The 20,070-nt window shown below is 38.0% G+C and overlaps 1 protein-coding gene across 3 annotated transcripts in view; it reads left to right on the top strand.

Moving 5' to 3' along the window:
- Window positions 1–10,073: 10,073 nt before the first annotated feature.
- LOC144030248 (thioredoxin domain-containing protein 6-like) overlaps window positions 10,074–20,070 on the top strand; it is a 15,456-nt gene continuing 5,459 nt past the window's right edge. For all 3 annotated transcript variants that reach the window (XR_013287220.1, XR_013287221.1, XM_077536381.1), the window contains exons 1-14: window positions 10,074–10,215; window positions 10,334–10,391; window positions 10,592–10,695; window positions 11,177–11,248; window positions 11,614–11,730; window positions 11,888–11,978; window positions 12,769–12,851; window positions 12,946–13,038; window positions 14,665–14,819; window positions 16,510–16,706; window positions 16,974–17,118; window positions 17,192–17,299; window positions 18,951–19,102; window positions 19,196–19,340. Coding sequence is in view for 1 of the 3 variants with exons in the window: in XM_077536381.1 (XP_077392507.1) it covers window positions 10,183–10,215; window positions 10,334–10,391; window positions 10,592–10,695; window positions 11,177–11,248; window positions 11,614–11,730; window positions 11,888–11,978; window positions 12,769–12,851; window positions 12,946–13,038; window positions 14,665–14,819; window positions 16,510–16,706; window positions 16,974–17,118; window positions 17,192–17,299; window positions 18,951–19,102; window positions 19,196–19,340 (1,553 nt within the window). In the remaining 2 variants the exon portion in view is untranslated. The remainder of the gene's footprint in view (window positions 10,216–10,333; window positions 10,392–10,591; window positions 10,696–11,176; window positions 11,249–11,613; window positions 11,731–11,887; window positions 11,979–12,768; window positions 12,852–12,945; window positions 13,039–14,664; window positions 14,820–16,509; window positions 16,707–16,973; window positions 17,119–17,191; window positions 17,300–18,950; window positions 19,103–19,195; window positions 19,341–20,070) is intronic.

Here is a 20,070-nt window from a genome sequence, read left to right as displayed (position 1 = left end):
GCTTCTCTTTATTTGAGGGATGCAACAGAAAGCAATCTTCACTCTTATTCCCAAGATGCGTCTCTGGGAATAAGAACAGCACAATTGTTTTGCTTCATTGTTTATCTTTAGAGGGGGAAACTACCTGAGGTAGAGGTGTGATTTGATATAATAATATTACACTCCAACCAGCGACCATATTGTAGAGGTTCATTTATCAATGTCAGAATATTTTATTAATCCCTGAGGTTGGGGGCTGTTGCTGATGGTATGCTTAATATTGTGGTACCGCATCATTAGGTTGGTTCCTCTAATAAGCTTTATCAATGTTGAAGTATTAGAAAAGGCTCTCTCAGTATGATACATCAATGCAAATAATGGGTATACTGTACACATTATACCATAAAATTCGGAATATAAGACAACTTTCTTTGACTCACCAAATCATTTTTACTGTCGATTCATTTTTAGTCAACTCCATTTTGTGTTGTTGTTGTTGTTGTTGTTGTCATCCATTTTTTGTTCTCACATTTTTTAATCAGCGCACACTGTAGCATTCGGGTAGATATTCAGATCTCTGCTAAAGCACACTCTCCTCATGCCGAAAATCTGACATGTTATTTTGGTGAAGCATATTTTTTGCTGTGGCACGAGCTGTGTGTTCACTTCTGTGTTACTTTGTGGTATTTCAACTGGTTTTGTTGTTTACTTTTTGTTTTCTCTCGGAATTGTATTTATTTTGAGACACAAAGTGTTCTCCAGGCTTTTCATTTGCTTTTGTTCTGCTAACATAAAATTGGAAATACAACAACGAGGTAACTAACACAAATTAAAACTTTGTTTGCAGTCAAACAGGTACTATTTAGATATTCAATAGTTATCCAAATTACTAGTGTTTCGATTATAAACAGTTGCTTTGTTGATTTATTTATTTTTATTGCTTTGTGAGCTAAAGTGTGAATTACATGTGAGCTTCCGATATGCCACCTAGCTGTCAAGGAAAGTGGAAATTCTCAACTCAACTCAACTTAGTTTGTCACGTAAATAAGATGCGTTTAATGCAACACAGAGTGATCACAACACTGTTACATTTTTGTATGATCCATTGCTTTTGTTCTCTCTCAATACATGTGTTTTAATGTTTGTATTTTACAAATGTGCTTAACTAAGTTATGTAAATGCTAAAACATGTCTAGGGAGTATTTAAATAGGGTATTTCTCCATCACGGAATTCTTATTGTGTGGGTGGTCTGGAACGTAACCCGCATGATGGCGAGGGGATTATCGGTTACTGTACATTGCATATGGAAATGTGAAGTGTCCCTTGTTGTGATGAAGGGCGGCCTTGTTGAAGGAAGGGGCTGACAGTGAGGGTCTGCGGTGGCAGCCCATCCTTAAAAATCCGAGCCAGGCGCATCATTTTTACTGCATTCAGGTGTTGAATAATGCATGCACGCGAGCTGCATGCATCAGCAGCAGATGCCCGAGCCTCAGTGGAGTCTATTCCACTCACAGTCACACACTGCTGCCAACCCATCTGCAACCATCACAACATTGGCAAGCCACCAAACCCAGAATAGCGTTGACTTGAATAGCACCACCCGTGCTCACCGCCCATCCATAGTGCGTTCGGACAGGATGGCGTCGCGGGGATTCGCACGTCATCTCTCTGTGAATTTGAATAGCAATGACATCATTTTCACAGTTCATTTCATTCACAGTTATGAGTAACATCACGTTGCCTCTCCAACTGCCGGCAGCCAACCAAAATCTTGATATATTAAATTTTAACTGGATTACTTTTGGGCGACGTAATTGTCACTGAGCAAACCCCCAAGGCAACACACTCGAAACCTGCTCCACCAATTTTCACAATAAAAAAAAAGAAAAAAAAAAAAAAAGAATGACGCACAGAGATTGCAGCTCTCGACCAATATAAACAATTACATCTGACAGTCTAATATTTCCCTGACGTGACAAGCATAAACTCATTCATGAGCCTAACTAATTTTGTCAAGAAAGTACATGACATGCTGCTTGCTGATATGGCTTTCTGAATCCAAGAAGTGAAAAAAAAAAAGACTGAAACCCTACACAAATAGCAAATAGTGGCTATATGCTAGCATCATGTGGAATAGCATCGCTATGCTAGGCTCAATGCTATGCTAGTCGATAAGCTAGCTTCCCATGATTGGAAATATACCTATTGGTTATGTGTACACAGAGTGTCTGCCCAAGCAACTCAAATAAAATACGTAATTGAAAAACAACACCCACTGTAAATCTAAATTACAGCAAAATAATAGACCGTTAGGGGTGTCCATCATAAACACCATCGCAGTTGAATGCAACCAGTTGAGTAGGTTACTCCAAGTTACATCATTGGAGGGAAGAGTTTGTAAACGGTATGTAAAGTTTGATATTTGTATTTTTTATCCATTGTTTACTACTTTCGTCACTGCCTGGTGTTGACGCATGTGTAGTTATTGACGTACAATTTGCCAATTTGAACACCTGTGTCAAAGCAAGGACATTTTCAATGCCCAACAACTCAAGTGTTAACACAATGAGAAACCACAAGAATCGTTTTGACAAACTCAACAGAGCAAAACTAATTCAGGGAAAAAAGAAAGTGTCAAACTGCTTGCACTTTATGTAACATCCGCAAATAATTTGTTTGCTTCCCAAACTGAGACCTTTGGCATTATTTCAGTGTCACTGTCAGTAAAGTGTGAGGAAGAAAGTGGCGTTATTCAAATTGTATTCATGTGTTTTGGTCATGGCCAAATAAGTCTGGCAGTCATAAATCAGCGCCCGCTAACTCTTCAAGGAAATTGTACTTATCTGACTAGTTTTGATGCAATGTACTTTTACTTGAGTCATACTTTTCTAAAGTTACAGCTAATTTACTTGAGTACATTTTTTTTGGCTACTCTATGCAGCTATACGCTTGATTTTAATCTCACAGGAGGTGAATTTACAGGAGGCTGAAATGAGCACAAAAATGTCTTGTAATCTGTAATAATTAGTGGAGGCTGTCCAAAGGATCTTTACACCAGAATGCCAGAAGACCAAATGTCTGCTAATAAACTGACTTTTCAATCACGCTTATTCTTCCTCACAACCTTGACACAAACCCAATTAGACGTGGCGCTGAGGACCACTTATCATGTACTTAGTAGGTCTGATTTTCCCATCGTCTACTGCCACCGGGTTTCATTTTGTTCTCATATCATATGAACGAATAACTGAACTGTCATACTGCATCTTTGGTCAGGCTTCTTAGGGTCTTATCGTTGGTGTCCAAAGAACATTCCAAATGTGAGTCTATCCTTGTAGTATTAAGCTTTGTAACAGTACAGTTGTTTGTTAGCAACAAGTGAATTTCTTAATATGTTATGAAAATTGTTTTACGTAAAGAAAGCCTTTTTGCAGCTGTACAAGAAGAGGGAGTTTCACAGCTGTGAAATGAGATTTGTGCCAGTAGCTGAGCTGAAAAGCCAGCGTGGGTGACTGAAGCAATTAACCTGAAGCTTCGTCAACGCGGACAGAAACCTGCCTCTAATGATGCCTCGCAGTTATGGTCCAACACGTTAAATGAGGGAAGAATCGGCCAAAAAAAAAAAAAGAGCTGTAACACTGGACCATAACAAAATTTCCCAAACACACTGAAGCATTCCCACATATGTTATTGCGATTTTTATTCTCCACATTTTTTTTCTGCCTTGTAACAACTACCACATAATACTTCCAAATTGCCCCGTTTAAATTTCAACTAGCTTAAAAAATTCACGCCTCCCAGGATTCCACATTACTTACAGTATTTGCACAATTTAACGTTTAATATCAACTTTTCCCCATTCATTTTCAATGGGACAGACATTGAACTTAATTATCACTTTCCACGCCCACTTCCATACGTATAATTTATCATCATTACCAGCTGTGCGATACTGCTTGGTGGCACAGTTGGTAAATCGTATTGTCTAGTAACCAGGAGGTTAGAATTTCATAATTTATCTCTCACTTTACGTCATAAGCATTCCACATGCATTCAAATCTTAGCATTCCGCTATTAGCATTCAGCTTTCAGCATTCCCACGCAATTTCTCCAGAAATTGCACTTAGTCTCGTTTCAAAAGGTACACAACACCGCTTATCATCAAAATGGGTTGTTTTTACCAGCTGAAATTGGGGCTTTGGGCAATAGCAGTCAGTTTTAGTACGAAAGTAAAAGCCTACTAGGATAGTTATTATTTTTACCCACCTAGCGGTCCTAATGGTGTATAATAAGAGGCACTTACATCTTCCTGCAACACAAACACCAAAAAGGAATTAAATTTATAATTTATATTTCAGGAGAATCCTGCTTCTTCCCCCCCCCCCAAATTCCTCATTCGAAGAGACAGAGAGAGTATAAGAGAGAGAAAAAAAATTATGCTTCCGGCTCATTGGTATGAACGGGTGCGGGTGGGAGACATTTTTCATACCCGGCACTTTGCTTAATGGACTCTGACAAAGCCATCGGCGGCCTTTATTTAGATGCAGATGACTTCCTCCACACTGGCTTCCTCTGTCACCGCCACAGTTGCCTGTCAGGGAGAAGAGGAAAGGAGGATGGGGGGTGTAGGGTTGGTGCTTGGAACTCCCTCCACACTGATAATCAACATGGCTGCCTGTCAGTGCCTCTCCTAGCTCCATCTCGAGCGCCTTTGGCTAACAGCATTCCAGCTTTCACGCTTTAAGTTATCCATCAATGCAGCATTAAGGGAGCAAACCACCCCTCTCTCGCTCCCCCTCCTTCCCTCCTTCTATCTCTCACTCTCTCTTCAGGAATTCAGAAGCACTCACACACTTTTGGCTGCCTGTCATGATATTTATAGGATGCCGGCAGGTACAGGCTAAAGGGGATTGCGACTAGTTTAGAACTTTCTCAACAAGCATCACCGCAAAGCTGCCTGCCGCTGTTAGGACGCAATGTGAGGAAAAACTCAGATGACAAAACAATTGTTTTCAGTGTGACAACACAATACATTGAGACTGGTGACAAATGCGCCCGAAAAATCAACTATTCTATATTCCATCGCGGTATAGCATACAGAAGATGTTTTTTTGGCCTGGGAGAGCTGATAAGCATGCGACTGGCATACTGAAACCGCAGGGCTTCCCCTTTTTTTTTTTTTCTTTTTTTTTTCTTTTTTTTTTCCTATGTGGGGGTGTGCTAAGGACTTTCAACATTGAGGCAACAGTGCCCTCTTGGAAGAAACAATAAGGTGCACGCTATTAGGTAAACCAGCATAATCTGTCAGACCCCATATAAGAGATGGATCATTATAATAATAGCAATGCTCAGTTTTGATTGCTACTGTCATAGATGCATTCATTTAATAGGTTTCTGATTGATCGCCCACATTCCTCTTAATATGTTTGAATCCAATTTTTCTGTACAAACTCAGATCACTCATCTATATTAATTGACCCCCCAATCGTCAGTTACCACAGGAGTGCCCCAGGGCTCTGTCTCGGGTCCTCTGGATTACATATCTCTTTCCTATCTGCAATAATTTCTGCAAATATAACATGAGATCCAGTTCTACCTCACCAGCAAGCCAACCCCCCCCCCCCACACCTCACCCCACTCTTCCATCAAAACCGAATTCCTCCTAGTTGGGTCAAAATCCACAATTGGCAAAACCAAGTTCCACCATTGAAAAATTATTATTAGCGGTAGTTATTATTATTATTATTATTATTATTATTATCATTATTATTATTATGTTCACTAAGCATGAGTTGTCTGTCGTGAAATATGATGTTTTGAAGGATAGACAATTAATTGGCAACCTGACCTACTAACATTTTACAGGATGTCCTTTTACTTTAATCAGTACCGATTGTGAACGCTTTTAATGGACAGTGTGCCATTTCCCTTAATAGTAGATAAACGGATAGGGAAGAAATCAGTTAATCCTTGAATGTCATCTGGGATTTCTATTTCTGTCCAACGTTTACAACTGGACAATAGCAATGAATTTACGTTTGACTTGTAGAACTCAAGATGCGCAAATGGAAGCTAATCTTCAGCACCGAGCGTTAAATCCTCTTCCTCTTCTCAATCCACTCGGGGTGACTGCTAAGTGATTTTTTGCACATCCACTTGGCGACGAGATGCCCTTTGAGAGACTTTGTGATGTCTTGTGATGGAAAGCTTTAGCGTTAGCATGGATCGCAACTTCAAGCGAAGAACTTCAAAGCGGGCTACACGGCCTTGGGCAAAGACTCGCTCTGCTTTCAGCTAAGGTCAGCTGTGAAGTCCTGTTGGACTCACACGTCTTTCATTTGAAGAGCGTCCAATTCTTTTAGGCATAGTTACACTTGACAGTTTCTCACAGGGTTGTCACTATATTATGTATGGCTTAACAACAAAATATTCCACAGTAAGATTCAAAGGGGGCGTGTTTTGTAATTATCTTTATCTTTTATATTTATATATATATATATATATATATATACTGTGCAAAAAGCGATTATCACATGTACCTGAAAGGTGACTGTCATATAAAGACATAACGCAATTAACATTATGTATGCATTTGATTCTTCTTTTACTCTTAATGTCAACTTAATTTACTTTTAGCCATATTATACCAAACAGTCTGGATGGAAAAGCTCCTTTGGGTTGCATTTTTAATGTACTGTATGTGTATGTAAATAAAATTTGATTTGATTGTTTTATTTATTTATTTATTTATTTTTTTGTTACAATACCTCTCAGTCAAAAATAATTTTCATTAAACCTACTGAACACAGAAAATCGAATTCCGTATCGCCACTGCCACCTGTGGCCGAAATATGAAACTGCATTTTTATTTTTTATTTTTTTACTTTATTCAATACTTTTCATTTCCATGTACATCTTCTTCAAATGCACAATGCGCACATGACGTCATACCTGAATCATGTCTAAAAACTATTGTCCAGACTCAGAGGATTGCAGGAGTTCCCAGCTAATGAACAGCTAAGGGGTTAATCTACTAATTAAAAGCTTTTTCAGTCATAAATGGTCAAATAAAAAGGCTATTGTAAAGATATTTTGGGGAAAATTGTTACAAATTACAGCTTTAATGTTTCTATGGTTGTCATCTCACATGTCTTCTTTGCCTGTGCTTTTTTCTGTGGTGGCATAAAAAGTCAAAAGAAAATACAAGAATATAAGAATTCATTCTAGTTTAGATGTTCATTGAGCTGGCTTCTACTCTAGCGCTCCATTTGATTAATTAGATATGGATCTATTCTGGACCACAACCTCGTGACTGAGGATATCTGAAAGACCCCATTTACCACTTTGTTTACACGATTGAACACAATTAGTGCCGCTCAGCCACTGTTCCGTTCGAATTGTTGGTCTGAGCTGAGAGCAAGATACTGACTCACTAAAAGACGTGCCCTTTTCATTGCCTTGCACATAAAAGCAATATGTTGCCAAGAAAGTATGGCACCATTTATTTTTTAATTGTCACTTTACATAATGACACAGCACTTACAGAACACTTCAAATTCAAAAGATTCTTCAGCATGACTTGTCTTCCTGGGGGTGAGACGGTAGAGCTGAACATTTGAAGCGCAGCAGGTCATTGAAATTCATGTGAATTGAGTACTCAAGACAAGAGTGGGCCGATCTTCTGGCTCTTTCACCAGTTCTGCTCACATGACAATTTAGTTGGATCTAGGACACCGAAAACATATTGCATTCTGGGAAATTAGCTGAGCTCCGATTGCTATTACAAAAGAAAGAATGGCAACTAAATGAATGAATGAATCCGCAAACTAAAAACCGAATTTGAAACTCCAAAAATTCTTCAGAAAACTGATAAACTGGAAGGAAATTTCAGGGGACCCCCTGCCCCAATATATATATTAGTGATGCAAAGATATATCCAAACATCACGATACGATATTATTACGATATGACGGTCACGATGCGATAATTATCACAGTGATGTGGTGAGGTTGCCAATACAAAAAAGGTCACAATATTGTAAAAAATGAGCTCATACAATAAAAAAACACACACAATATTGTACTTTTGTACAATACAGCAATGCATATAAACAACCTACAATCTCTAATAACACTTCATATTGAGGCACTAACTTGCTAATGCAAGCAAACATTGATCGGTTCACAAGCACACGTGCCCCTTCATCTGACTATGAGCGTGGATTTTAAACATATAAGGGCCAAAACATGCCTTGTGAAAATTAAGCTGTATTAAATAACAAGCCCCCAGAGGGTGCTAGAACATTACAAACAGAAATCAATCTGACTTTTTAAACAGATTTGCTGCTCTTGATATCGTGACATGACGACGATATATTGTGGCAGTTTTAATATCACGATATTGCCATTGTGTGTGTATATATATATATATATATATGTATATGTATGTATGTATAAATAAATATATATACTAAGATATCACACTAGATCTCATGCAATATTTAGTGAAATAAGATGATTCTGCCTGAGGCGCCCCGACAAGACTTTATTCAAGAAAATATGCGTGTCAACCCGGAGGAGACAACACAAGGACTAATTAGGCCTTGTAGGTTTTGCTTGTACAACAAGTGACCTAAATATGCTGCCGGGATAAAGAGGATGATCGCTGTGAAGCGTCACAAGAAAAAAAAAAAAAAAAAAAAAAAAAAAAAAAAAGGATTCTCCTGAAAATGAAGTCACAGTTTTACTACACTCGACACGTTCCGGTAGCTCCTGTCCATCACTTCCAAGAGTTTCTACATTTTTCTCTCCATCAGCTGTCAGTCAAGTGCCACCCCAGAATGACCCGCCTCCAATCCATCCCTCAACGAGACGTCGGAGCTCGACACTACATCACCACCTCCAGTGTCTAAGCTCCATTTGAGTCTCCTCCACAAGCACCTAATTCATAAACGCCGTTTTCCTGAGGTGACCCACTTCCTGTCAGGGCCTATTCCGCCTCTTCGTGATAAATTATTAATTGCACTTCAAAACCGCTCGTCTCCTTCCTTCCCCACGTAGTCGCTCGCCGCTGATTGAAGTGATGGCTACAACCTTGAGCGATCAACTGAAACCTTTGCTCAGGTCTGTAAGTCACAGCTCCTCAATTAGCTTCTTCATCATAACCCGAAAGATGTATCACGAACTGCCAGTTTTGGAACATTTGCAATGTATTACCTTCATAACTGTTGAACAAAGTCATGAAATTAACAGGAATGTGACTTCACATAACTTTTAATTAACTTGTAAAACCCATCCATCCACTTTATGTAGTGTTTGTCCTCATTAGGAGTGACTTTGTGCCCTGAACTGGTCACTACTAAATCCCCAACGAAATCAATGAACCTGACATGCATGTTATCAGAATGTAGGAGGAAGCCTGAGTACAGAGGAAAGCCCGTGTATGGGGAAGACATGTACACTCCACACAGGAAGGCCAGAACCTAAATTTAAGTGCCTGACCTTCCAACATTAAGCAAACATCCGAACCACTAACCCACCAAACTGCCTGACTTGTGAAAACAAACATTTTAAATATACTCAATTTTTAAGACATTTTCACGGTACAACAGCTTGTTTTTATGGCTGTAGTTTGTTTAGGTGTTATATCCAGTTATTTTATATACATCTCTGAGAGTCAACACATTTGAAAGAGCTCAGGATGGCGCAGTGCACTGCAAACAACAGACATATTAATACACAGTTTTACATGAAATCTCAATGACCGTCTCAATCAAATATGAGTATTATCTTTGTCTGTTTTTGGTCTTATTCGTGTCCCAAATGGTTTGGCTGGTGAATTGATGTTTAACTTGAGTTATTTTTTGAACAAGGGAGCCCTCTGATGGCTCTTAAGTGTATTGGACAACAACAATCAATCACGCTATTCTATTTATTATCTAAATATTTATTCGTAGCATAGTCTCCTGCTAAATATTAAATCCAAAATAACATTCAGAATAATAATTCGCCATTTACGAATGTAACTTTTTTTTTTTGTAAAGCTTTCGGTTATGGCACCGGAAATGGAGAGGTCGTTGCCCAGCAACCGAAAGGGCACACTTGCGAGAGCAGTCGACGCATGCATTTTACGCATTTTCAGTGTACTTTCGTCGCTTTTAGACATACAGTCCCCTATAGTATATCACCTCTGGGTTCACTACAATGGCAGGGAAGAAGAAAGAAACTACTTTGCAGGTATGACGAAGGGGTTATTTCAATAGACACACAAAAAAAAACTAAAGTTGTCACTCATAGCCATGTGCAATCTCTACTTAATTTTTCTGAAATTGTATTGCCTTTTCCCCCAACTCAGACTTCCGCCACGAACCAAGAGCAATGGGAGGAGGTTCTTGCAACAAAGGGTTTAACAGGTAAGAACTGTATACTTTAGTACATTTAAATCAATTTGTTTTTAAAGCGACTGACACAAGTTTGAGGTGGTCGTTAGCGCACCTGTCTTCGATTTGAACTGTAATTTAAAATACTCTGGCGACCCCGAGTGGTAGCTGTGTGAACCGCATCCCTATTTATTTTTTATTTATTTATTTTTTTAAATATTTTGTCTCCTCAGTGGTGGACGTGTACCAGCACTGGTGTGGTCCCTGTCGAGCTGTCATCAGCCTCCTACGAAAAATTAACAATGAGCTCGGTGACGACCTGTTACATTTCGCCACAGTAAGCATTTTGGCGTGTAAACCAGGGATGGGCAAACTTTTCATTAAAGTTTTAAAAATGGACATTCATAGATGAGAGGGTAAAATAATTTGAAAGTGTATTTAAAATGTGTAAAACCGTTTACAATTCATGTTCATTTTTTTTTACATGTTATTAATTATGATTTAATTTAAATCAATTTAGTCACTGCTACTGAAGGCTCTATATGCCCAGTATGTATTGTAAGAGGGAGAACTGGCAGTGAATAGTGAATTAACAATTAATTTAATACGTTTACAAATATTGTTTTAATATTTTATGAACTTTACATCAATTAACAAATTATTTAACGACAAGTGATTTGCTGGGACCAGCCCTGACAATTAATTAATACAAGAAATATTACTGGATGTGGGTCTGAATGAACAACGGAGTGGTCTGTATGTGGTGCTCAGGCAATACTTTTAAAATTCCACCTGTGTGCGTGTGTGCATGTGTACAGGCCGAGGCAGACAGCATTGATGCTCTGGAGAAGTATCGAGGGAAATGTGAGCCCACCTTCCTGTTCTATGGGGTGAGTCAGACTCCGTGTTACTTTTAAGGGTCTTCTAATGTTATTACAGTGTGTGTATCTGTCTGTACGTGTGCGCAAGGCTGACAGCATTGATGATGAGTACGAGAGAGAGCGAGTGAGAGAGAGAGAGAGTCTTGTTTGCTGTGTTATACTCATACTGTACTTCCTCATAAACTATCCAGAGATATTTGTTTACTACCAAGAGGACATCGTTAAAGGCTTTTATTTGTACAAATGAATTTTTATTACAATGTGAACCATAATTTTATTTCTATTACCTGTGCCGCCACTATATTGAACAAACGGTAGCAAAATATCACATAACTCCTATGATAAACGACGACTACTTGTGTCGAGTGTTCCAGGGTGGCGAGCTGGTGGCTGTGGTGCGCGGGGCCAACGCACCACTCCTTCAGAGGATGATCGTAGACCAACTGGCCAAGGAGAAGTTAGTGCTGGAGCACGGCGGTCAACGTCAAGTGGTAAAATGAACTGCAACGTGCACATACTGATCAACCCAGGATTTATTTTTATTTATAATTAAATCTGTAAGAAATATGAAATGAACATACTATGTTCATGCCGATAATAGAGTATGGTCGCCAAGTACTGCTGCTAATTATAAAGTGTACCCTGCAGGTGGTGGATAATGATCTTGCAGGTGATGAGAAGATAGAAGAGCAGCGGGCTTATTATCATCATCATTCAGAAGATGGAGAAAGTCTAATAGGTATTGTAGAAATAATCCACTCTTGTTTCATCCTTGCACTGACATGAATGCAGCTCCTGTGGCTCTTTGTGGATCGCTTAAAAAAAATAAAAAATAAAAAAAAAAGTACATTTTTTTTCAACATACCGGTATTTCACTTTTTTTTTTTTTTTTTTTTTTAATATTAAAAAAAATTGTCAGAGTCCAAATTTTTAAGTTGTCACAAAAAGAGAGACAAAACATTTTTTTTAATTACCCAAAAATGTCAACAAAAAAGTGTCCATAAAATGTCCAAAAAGGAAGTAAGAAAAGCAGAAAATGGCCATAAAATGTCCATGAAATTGCCAAAACTATCAGAAAATTGGTTTAAGAAAAGAGAGGACAGAACATTTTTCAAAAAGTAATCATAAAAAATTTTCAAAAACAAAAAGACGAAATCTCCCGAATTACTATAAAATGTCCACAAAATGGCCAAAAATGTCAGAAAATTAATAGCAAAAGAGGAAGAGAAAATGTAAAAAAAAAAAAGAAAAGAAGTCCAAAAACAGAACAGAAATGGTAGAAGAAAATGAATGTGTTCGTATTGGATGCTGCTCTCATATTTTTGTGTTGTGGTGCAGCTCCAATTAGCTTTTGGGCCCTCATTTCACTAGACTAACACTAACACACTGTTTCCTTCATCACGGTTTTCAAATGTTTTGTCGCTCCAGACACATTTTAGGTGCATATTGCCCTTAAAGAGCTAACGTCTTAACGACAGCACCTGTCCTTAATGACCATCATTCGCTGTTGCTCCAACTGCTCTCCACAGTTCCTGCCAGTAAGTCCTACACCGTGGCCATCATCAAACCCGATGCTGTTGCTCACGGCAAGGCAAATGAAATCATAATGAAGGTACGCAAGGACTCTGATCCTCCACCTCGCCGGCTATTTTTGCCACCTTCTTTGACAGAAATGTATTTTTGTTTTTTTTGCCGCCGTCGCGTAGATACAAGACGCGGGCTTTGAGATCCTGGCTCAAGACGAACGGACGTTGACCGAAGCCCAAGCGCGAGAGTTTTACCAGCACAAAGGCGCAGAGGTACGGTAGAGACAAGAAGATGGATGGATGGATGGATGGATGGACGGATGGATGGCAATACCGCAATTATCGATATATTGGTCAAGTAATACATCCACGATAATCTACGATAAAGCTACTCAAGACGTTAACTTATGTTTTTTCAACGAGCAAATCGTTTCTTTTTGTACTATGTACAAAAAAAACTGGTGTCTTCTTCACAGTGAGAAATTTAGTGTATTTTTTTTTTAAACCAATACAAATGTTTTCTTAACATAGACCACTTTTTGTGAACAAATTTGTGTCCAAACACAATTTTTTTGTGTAAGATTGCAAAAGTAAATACACAAAATTATTTAAATATTAAATTAATATTCCTCAGAAATTGAGTGCTTCAAAAAGTCGAAACATAAAATGTGTCTTAAAATGTTAAAATTTAAGCTATAATACACATTTTTCATAGAAACGTATGCATAACTGAGTCAGTTGTTGGACAGATAAACGGAAGGTCATGAGTCTTCTTCGCCTGAAGACTTGGGTACATTTCCCCGCCACTCTTATGAGGTGCGCCCCCTAGTGACGCACGAAGTAATAGCTCAATAAGTAAGGAACAATGGAGCAGTTGTAGTGGCTGTATATTAACTGCAAATATTGCGATACTTGTGTAGGCGTATCGATAAGCTATTGGGAGACAAAGTATCACGATTCATCGCGATATCGATATATCGTCACACTCCTACTTCAGAGGTTCTTGAACAGATAGTACTAATTTTGTACAATATGTATTATATTGCATCATGTTATCATGGTTGATTATGTGGTAATGAAGGATATCGTATCAAACATTATTTTCTCAGATTGTATTGGGTGTTTATTAGGGGTAAGGAAATTATTGAGTGAGGTCTTCATTTGTACAATTCATAGTCTAGCTTGACATATTTTAGGTATCTATAGTGAATTGAGTTGAATACATATTAGTGCCCACTTCAACAAATTCTAAACAGCAAAAAAAGCAACTAACGATGGAATTTTTAAATAAACATTCACATGGGAGGAAAATCTTAAATCCTTCAATTTGTCTGCACTGCATCACGCATCTACAGTCTGTATATATTCTCTCTAAAGGGCTTAAATCCAGCTGGTGGCTCAGCAAAATCGTTTTTTCTTTGTGGGCAATTTGTAAGTAGAGAAAATCTTTAGAGATTTGTGCATTACTAAATATGCCAGAAAGGGTATAGGTATCATTTTCTTGAAATGATGATTTGCACTGTAATACAGTGCAATCAATGAATTGGACTGAGAAAAATTCTATAATTCAATTCAAAAACTCAAATAATACAGATTAATCACATCAAAAAATTACTTTTCAGAAGACATATTTGTGACCTCATTTCTACACGAATCATTTTGTTTATGTAATCTAATTCCTTGAGATGGTAATCATAATGAAATATTTTCCCGCGTGAAGTAAATCCGCACACATTTTACTTCTTTGATTATGCTCAAATAATCTTATTTATTAAGATGCAGCTGCACAAAATCTCAAAATCCAATAATTGAGTTGATCCGTGTCTGTTCTTGCCTTTTTTATTTTTTTTATTTTATTATTATTTTTTAATTTTGTGCATATTCGACCTCACCTCGGAGGATTGTTTCGAAGACCTGGCGCAGTTCATGTCCAGCGGGCCCTCGCACATTCTGGTGCTCTCTCAGCTCGAGGACTCGTGCGACGCGGTGCAAGCCTGGCTCCGCCTCATCGGCCCCGCAAACAACGAGGAAGCCAAGCGAGAAAAGCCAGACAGGTGACATGGTGAAAATGATGGTGACAAATGATCTGATTTCAATTCATCCCTCCATCGATAGGCTGCATAATATTTGTGATTTTTGCTTGGTGGTGTGCCACGAGGTTTTTTTTCTCAGATAAATGCGCCTTAGCTCAATAACGGTTATGTTTTCATAACACAGGTGCAGAATATATTAAACTCTATGAGAGAGCACTCGTGTGGAATAGTGTTCATTTTATCCGCCATTTTTAAATTTGGTCTCAGTTTTAGTCCAGTTAAATCATGTTTGTTAAGTTTTTAAAATAGTTAGTCAACTAGTCAAGTTTAGTTAGTCAAGTTTTATGTAGTCCATTTTTAGTCGACTGTAAATCTAACATTTTAGTCTTTATTTTAGTCCAAGAAAACAATTTTATTCGTCTGGTTTTAGTCAACAAAAAAAACTGTCAAAATTTAGTTTTCGTTAGGACAATCATTTAACCCCTGTATTTCTTTCTTTCTTTTTTTTTTTTTGTCAGAAGATGGTTTTAGATTAAAAAAAAAATGTTCAACATTATTTCACATAAAATGTTCTCTCATCGTTTTGATAAAAAAAAAAAAAACCAAAAAAAAACATATCAACAAGTGGCTACTATGCTCCAAGCTAGTAAGTTAGCCAGCATTAGTTAGCGGTTGGAGTAACATTATTGTTGGATTGCTATAGCAGTTGGATTAATGTTACGTTATAACTAGTTAGTTAACTAGATGTAAAGATACGCGTGATGTTGTGATATTAAAACTGCCACAATATCATCGTCGTCATGTTGACGATATTCAAATGCAACACGTCTGTTAAAAAGTCAGGTTGATTAACATTTGTGCAGTTCTAGCACCCTCTGGTGGCTAGTTTTTTAGTGCAGTTTAATTTTCATTAGGGATGTTTTGGCCCTTCTATGTTTAAAATCTACACTAATTGTCAGATGAAGGGGAACGTAATATGCCTGTGAAGCAAGTCAATACATGGGGGAACTCAATGTGTGCGTTCATTGACAACATAACATAATAATAACAACATAATAATAATAATATAACATTGATGTTATGTACAAAAGCACAATATTGTGCTTTTTTTTTTTTTTTTTAGCCAACCTCCCCACGATATCGTGATAATTATCGTATCGTGAGCTTCATATCGTGATAATATCGTATTGTGACATTTGGATATTGTTACATCCCTAGTTATAACTATTATTTCCTTTTTTTTTTTTTTTAACCTTTTCTACATGAACCCACTTCCTGTCTGTCCTGCTTGTGCACGTTTTGAAAGCGGATTTTACAAAATCACATAATTTTTGGCTCGTTTTTGTTCATGAACTAAAATGTCCAGATTTTAGTTCAGTTTTTATTAAGTACGTTTTTATTTTCGTCTCATCTTTTCATTAGTTGCCGAAAATGCATAATGATTTAGTCACAGTTATTGTTTATTTATGAGGGTTTTAGTTCAGTCTCGTCTAATTTTAGTCCGGTGAAAAATGTGTTGACGGAATTATTTTGGTTTAGTTTTTGTTGACGAAATGAACACTAGTGTTGAAGAATGTAGGCTTTTCCGCACAGCAAAAGGAGCCGTCTGCTCTCTAATCAGACACACCCAATACATGACTCCTCCACGGGCCGAGCCACCATCTGCTCTTCTCTTATTTCCCTCCCCTCACCCCATCCCGGGCGTCGGCAGCTTGCGGGCGCAATACGGCACGCGCACGCTGTTCAACGCTGTGCATGGCAGCGAGGACAGGGACCAGGCCGGCAGGGAGCTTGCCTTCTTCTTCCCCGATTTCAGCACAGCCCCGAGAGCGGCGCGGGATGCGGAAGAAGAGCGTGTGGAGAGGACGCTGGCTCTCATCCGGCCTGGCGTTGCCAGGGAGAACAGAGGTGGGGCCCGGGCCAAATGCACAAGCACATGTATGTGCATGTGCTTGCAAAGTGTACACACCTAAGGTGGTGGTTATATGGGATGGAATTGCGGCTGTACGTCACAATACACACTACACAACACAGCACCGACTGTTTGTCTGCAATACAGTAAGCAAGGGGAGGGGGACGTTTACACAACAAACTTAAATTTAAAAATAAATTAAATTTTAGTCTTCATAACACTGATAAAATTAACATTTGAAATGTTTTGTTTTGTTTTTTAAGACGAAATTGTGGCCCATATAAACAAGTCAGGCTTCATCGTGTCTCTCCAAAGAGAGGTGATGCTGACGGAAGAGCAAGCCAGAGAGTTTTACGCCCATTGCAACGAGGAGGACTCCTTCCCGGCACTGATGCAAAGCATGGCAAGGTAAATGGAACACGATTGAATTTGTGAGTAATACTGATAAGATGTCGACTCACCACGTGCATGTCCATAACAGAGGGTCGGTGCTCGCTTTGGTGCTTAGCAGAGAAGATGCTGTGCAACACTGGAAGAACATGCTTGGTCCTGCAGATCTTAAAAGAGCCAAGGAGGAGGACCCTGAATGGTCAGATAAATGTTTTGCATTCATGCACATAAACTCTGCTCTAAACATTAAATGTTTACAAAAAAAAACATATTGGCCTAACCAAGCCAAAGAAAAAGCAAAACACACACAAACAGTTGGTACTTTGGTGATCACTGAACTAAGATGCTCTTGTGAGTTGTGAGGTTAAACTTTTTTTTTTTTCCTCAGCGCGAAGTGAGGCCCCAAAAGTTGAACAGAATTATGAAGTTTAAAATATAGCAGTCACGAGAAAGTACAACTGTCAAACGATTAAAGTTTTTTGATCAGATTAATCACATCTTAGAATTCTGATTAATCCCAATTAATCACTTCATCATTAAATCAACATTTTTTGCCTGCCAAATTTGAAGAGCGCCAGTTTTGTGTTATTTTTTTCCCCCAACAGTTAATGTTATGAGGATGTCATCAACATTTTTGGATCCACTGCACACTCTCATCCTCCTCTTTTTCGAATCAGTTAATTACTTGAATAATTTAAAATGGAAAAAAAAAAGATCCCCTTTGGCATGAACAAATATTCTGAATATCATACACAAACATTTAGTAAATGTTTACTTTAATACATGAAGTAATGTTTATTGCTGAAACAGAACCATCCAGTGTCAAGCTACAGGATCATCTGCGATCAAAATGAATAGTGTGATTAATCTGCGTTAATACATGATTAATGCGATAATTTTTTTGTGATTAGTCAATAAGTAAACGCTTTAACTTTGACAACACTATTAGAAAGTAAAACAGATGTCAGGAAAGGCCTACTAGAACATCTGAACTTTATTAGGAATTAGTAAAGAGTCCATTTAAATGTTGGCAGACGTGTCACCTCATTTAACATGACTTAACTTGGCCACATTTGCAGTTAGGAGGGTGTGGCTTCCCCTCCTGTAAAGATAAAAAAAATAAAATAATAAAAAATCTATTGTACACTTGATATCCACTGTATATTATATTTGAGTTCTTACATGTCTTCTCTATGCTGTAATGTAATGAAATATGACTTAATTGTAACCATGCCGCTGCCTCCTGTCCAAGGTTATTTTAGTTTACTAAAACTAGCAAAAAAAATAAAAAATAAATTCAAAAAACAATTTTGTTAACAAAATAAAATTAAAACTAAAATGTTTTTTTTTTAAAAACGAAAACTAACTGAAATGACATTTTATGTTTACAAAAGGAACTAAAATTAACTATAATTATAGCAAAAAATGTCTTTCATTTTGTCTTTTGTAATTCATTTAATGCACGAGCCTTTGGGGATGATTTTAAATGTGATTCTAAGTAGATTTATTTTGTTATGAACCGGAATAAAGACGTTTGAAAGTGTGTCACACAGAAGCGATGTCGCCTAGCAGCCGCCAATAGAAAAGTACCTTCAGATGACGTCACTCCCATGGTGTTTTGTGAATATTGCGTACAAGTAATACACTTGAAAAAAAAACAAAAACTAAAACTAATACTGAAACTAACTAAAATTAAAACTAAGAATGTATTGAATAACTAAAACTAATAAAAACTAACAAAAACGACCTGAATACGAATTAAAACTAACAAAATAAAATAATAAAAAATAAAAATAAATAAAATGAAAAATTCCAGAACTATAATATCCCTGCTCGTGTCTGCCTCCTAGTCTCAGGGCCCGTTTTTGCGTGGACGGCGATCCGCTCAACCAGCTGCATGGAAGTCAATCTACTGAGGAGGCCTCCAGGGAAATCAGCTTCTTCTTTCCCGTGCAGCAAACACTGGCTGTCATCAAACCAGACGCTGTGGACCAACACAAAGGTTCAGCATAAAAAAAACAAAAACAAAAAAAAACGTCACGTTGCTGGCATGTTTATAGAAGCTGACCATTCCCTGTGATGGCTCCCTTAACAGATGAGATTTTGGAGGAGATCCACAACAGAGGATTCTCCATCAAACAAACGGAGGAGAAGCTTCTTTCCAGGGAGATGGCCGAAGGATTTTACAAGCAGCACAGGGAGCGGCCTTTCTTCAGCCAGCTGGTGGAGTTCATGTGTAGGTTAGTTGATCACCCCCCACCCACTCAAGAGAAACACCCCAAAGGGGGCACTTGGCACTGTCACAAGTTTTCAAGCTCTCTTATAAGCAGAAGCTAGCCTCAGGCAGACAGCCAGGAAGTCGCTCTATTTTATTTTATTTTTTTTAAACACCACATTTAAGTTGTGGAATCATCTTTCCACTCCAATGACCGTCTCACGCTCATTCCACTTAGCTATTACACAACGGCTCTAATAGAACGGACTGAGGGATGCGAGCGCAGAGCGCTTCAGACTTTGGCGTCACTTCCCCTTTACATCATTTCCAGTTTGTGTAGTACACGATATACAGTGTTCCCTCGTTTATCGCGGGTGTTACATTCCAAAATCTAACTACAATTTAATGTTTAATATCAACTTTTCCCTATTCATCTTCAACGGGATAGATATTGAGCTATTTCTAAGTGTCACTTTTACGCCCACTTCCAGACATATAACTTATCATAAACAGGTGTTTGATACTGCTCGGTGGCACAGTTGGTAAAGTGCATTGCCCAGTAACCAGGAGGTCATTCCACATTAATTCAAATCTTAGCATTCAGCTTTCAGCATTCCCACGCAATTTATCCAGAAATTGCACTTATTTTCTGTTTGTTTGTTTGTTTTTCATTTTTTGTATGATTTTTACTTTATTATAAGTGCTTTTTCATTCACGTTTCATTTACATTCATTTTTCCATTAAAAGTATGTTTG

Source organism: Festucalex cinctus, chromosome 11, assembly GCF_051991245.1.
Source record: "Festucalex cinctus isolate MCC-2025b chromosome 11, RoL_Fcin_1.0, whole genome shotgun sequence".
NCBI classification, from domain to species: domain Eukaryota; kingdom Metazoa; phylum Chordata; class Actinopteri; order Syngnathiformes; family Syngnathidae; genus Festucalex; species Festucalex cinctus.
The sequence above is the reverse complement of the archived record's forward strand: the minus strand, read 5'-3'. Positions and strand labels throughout refer to the sequence as shown.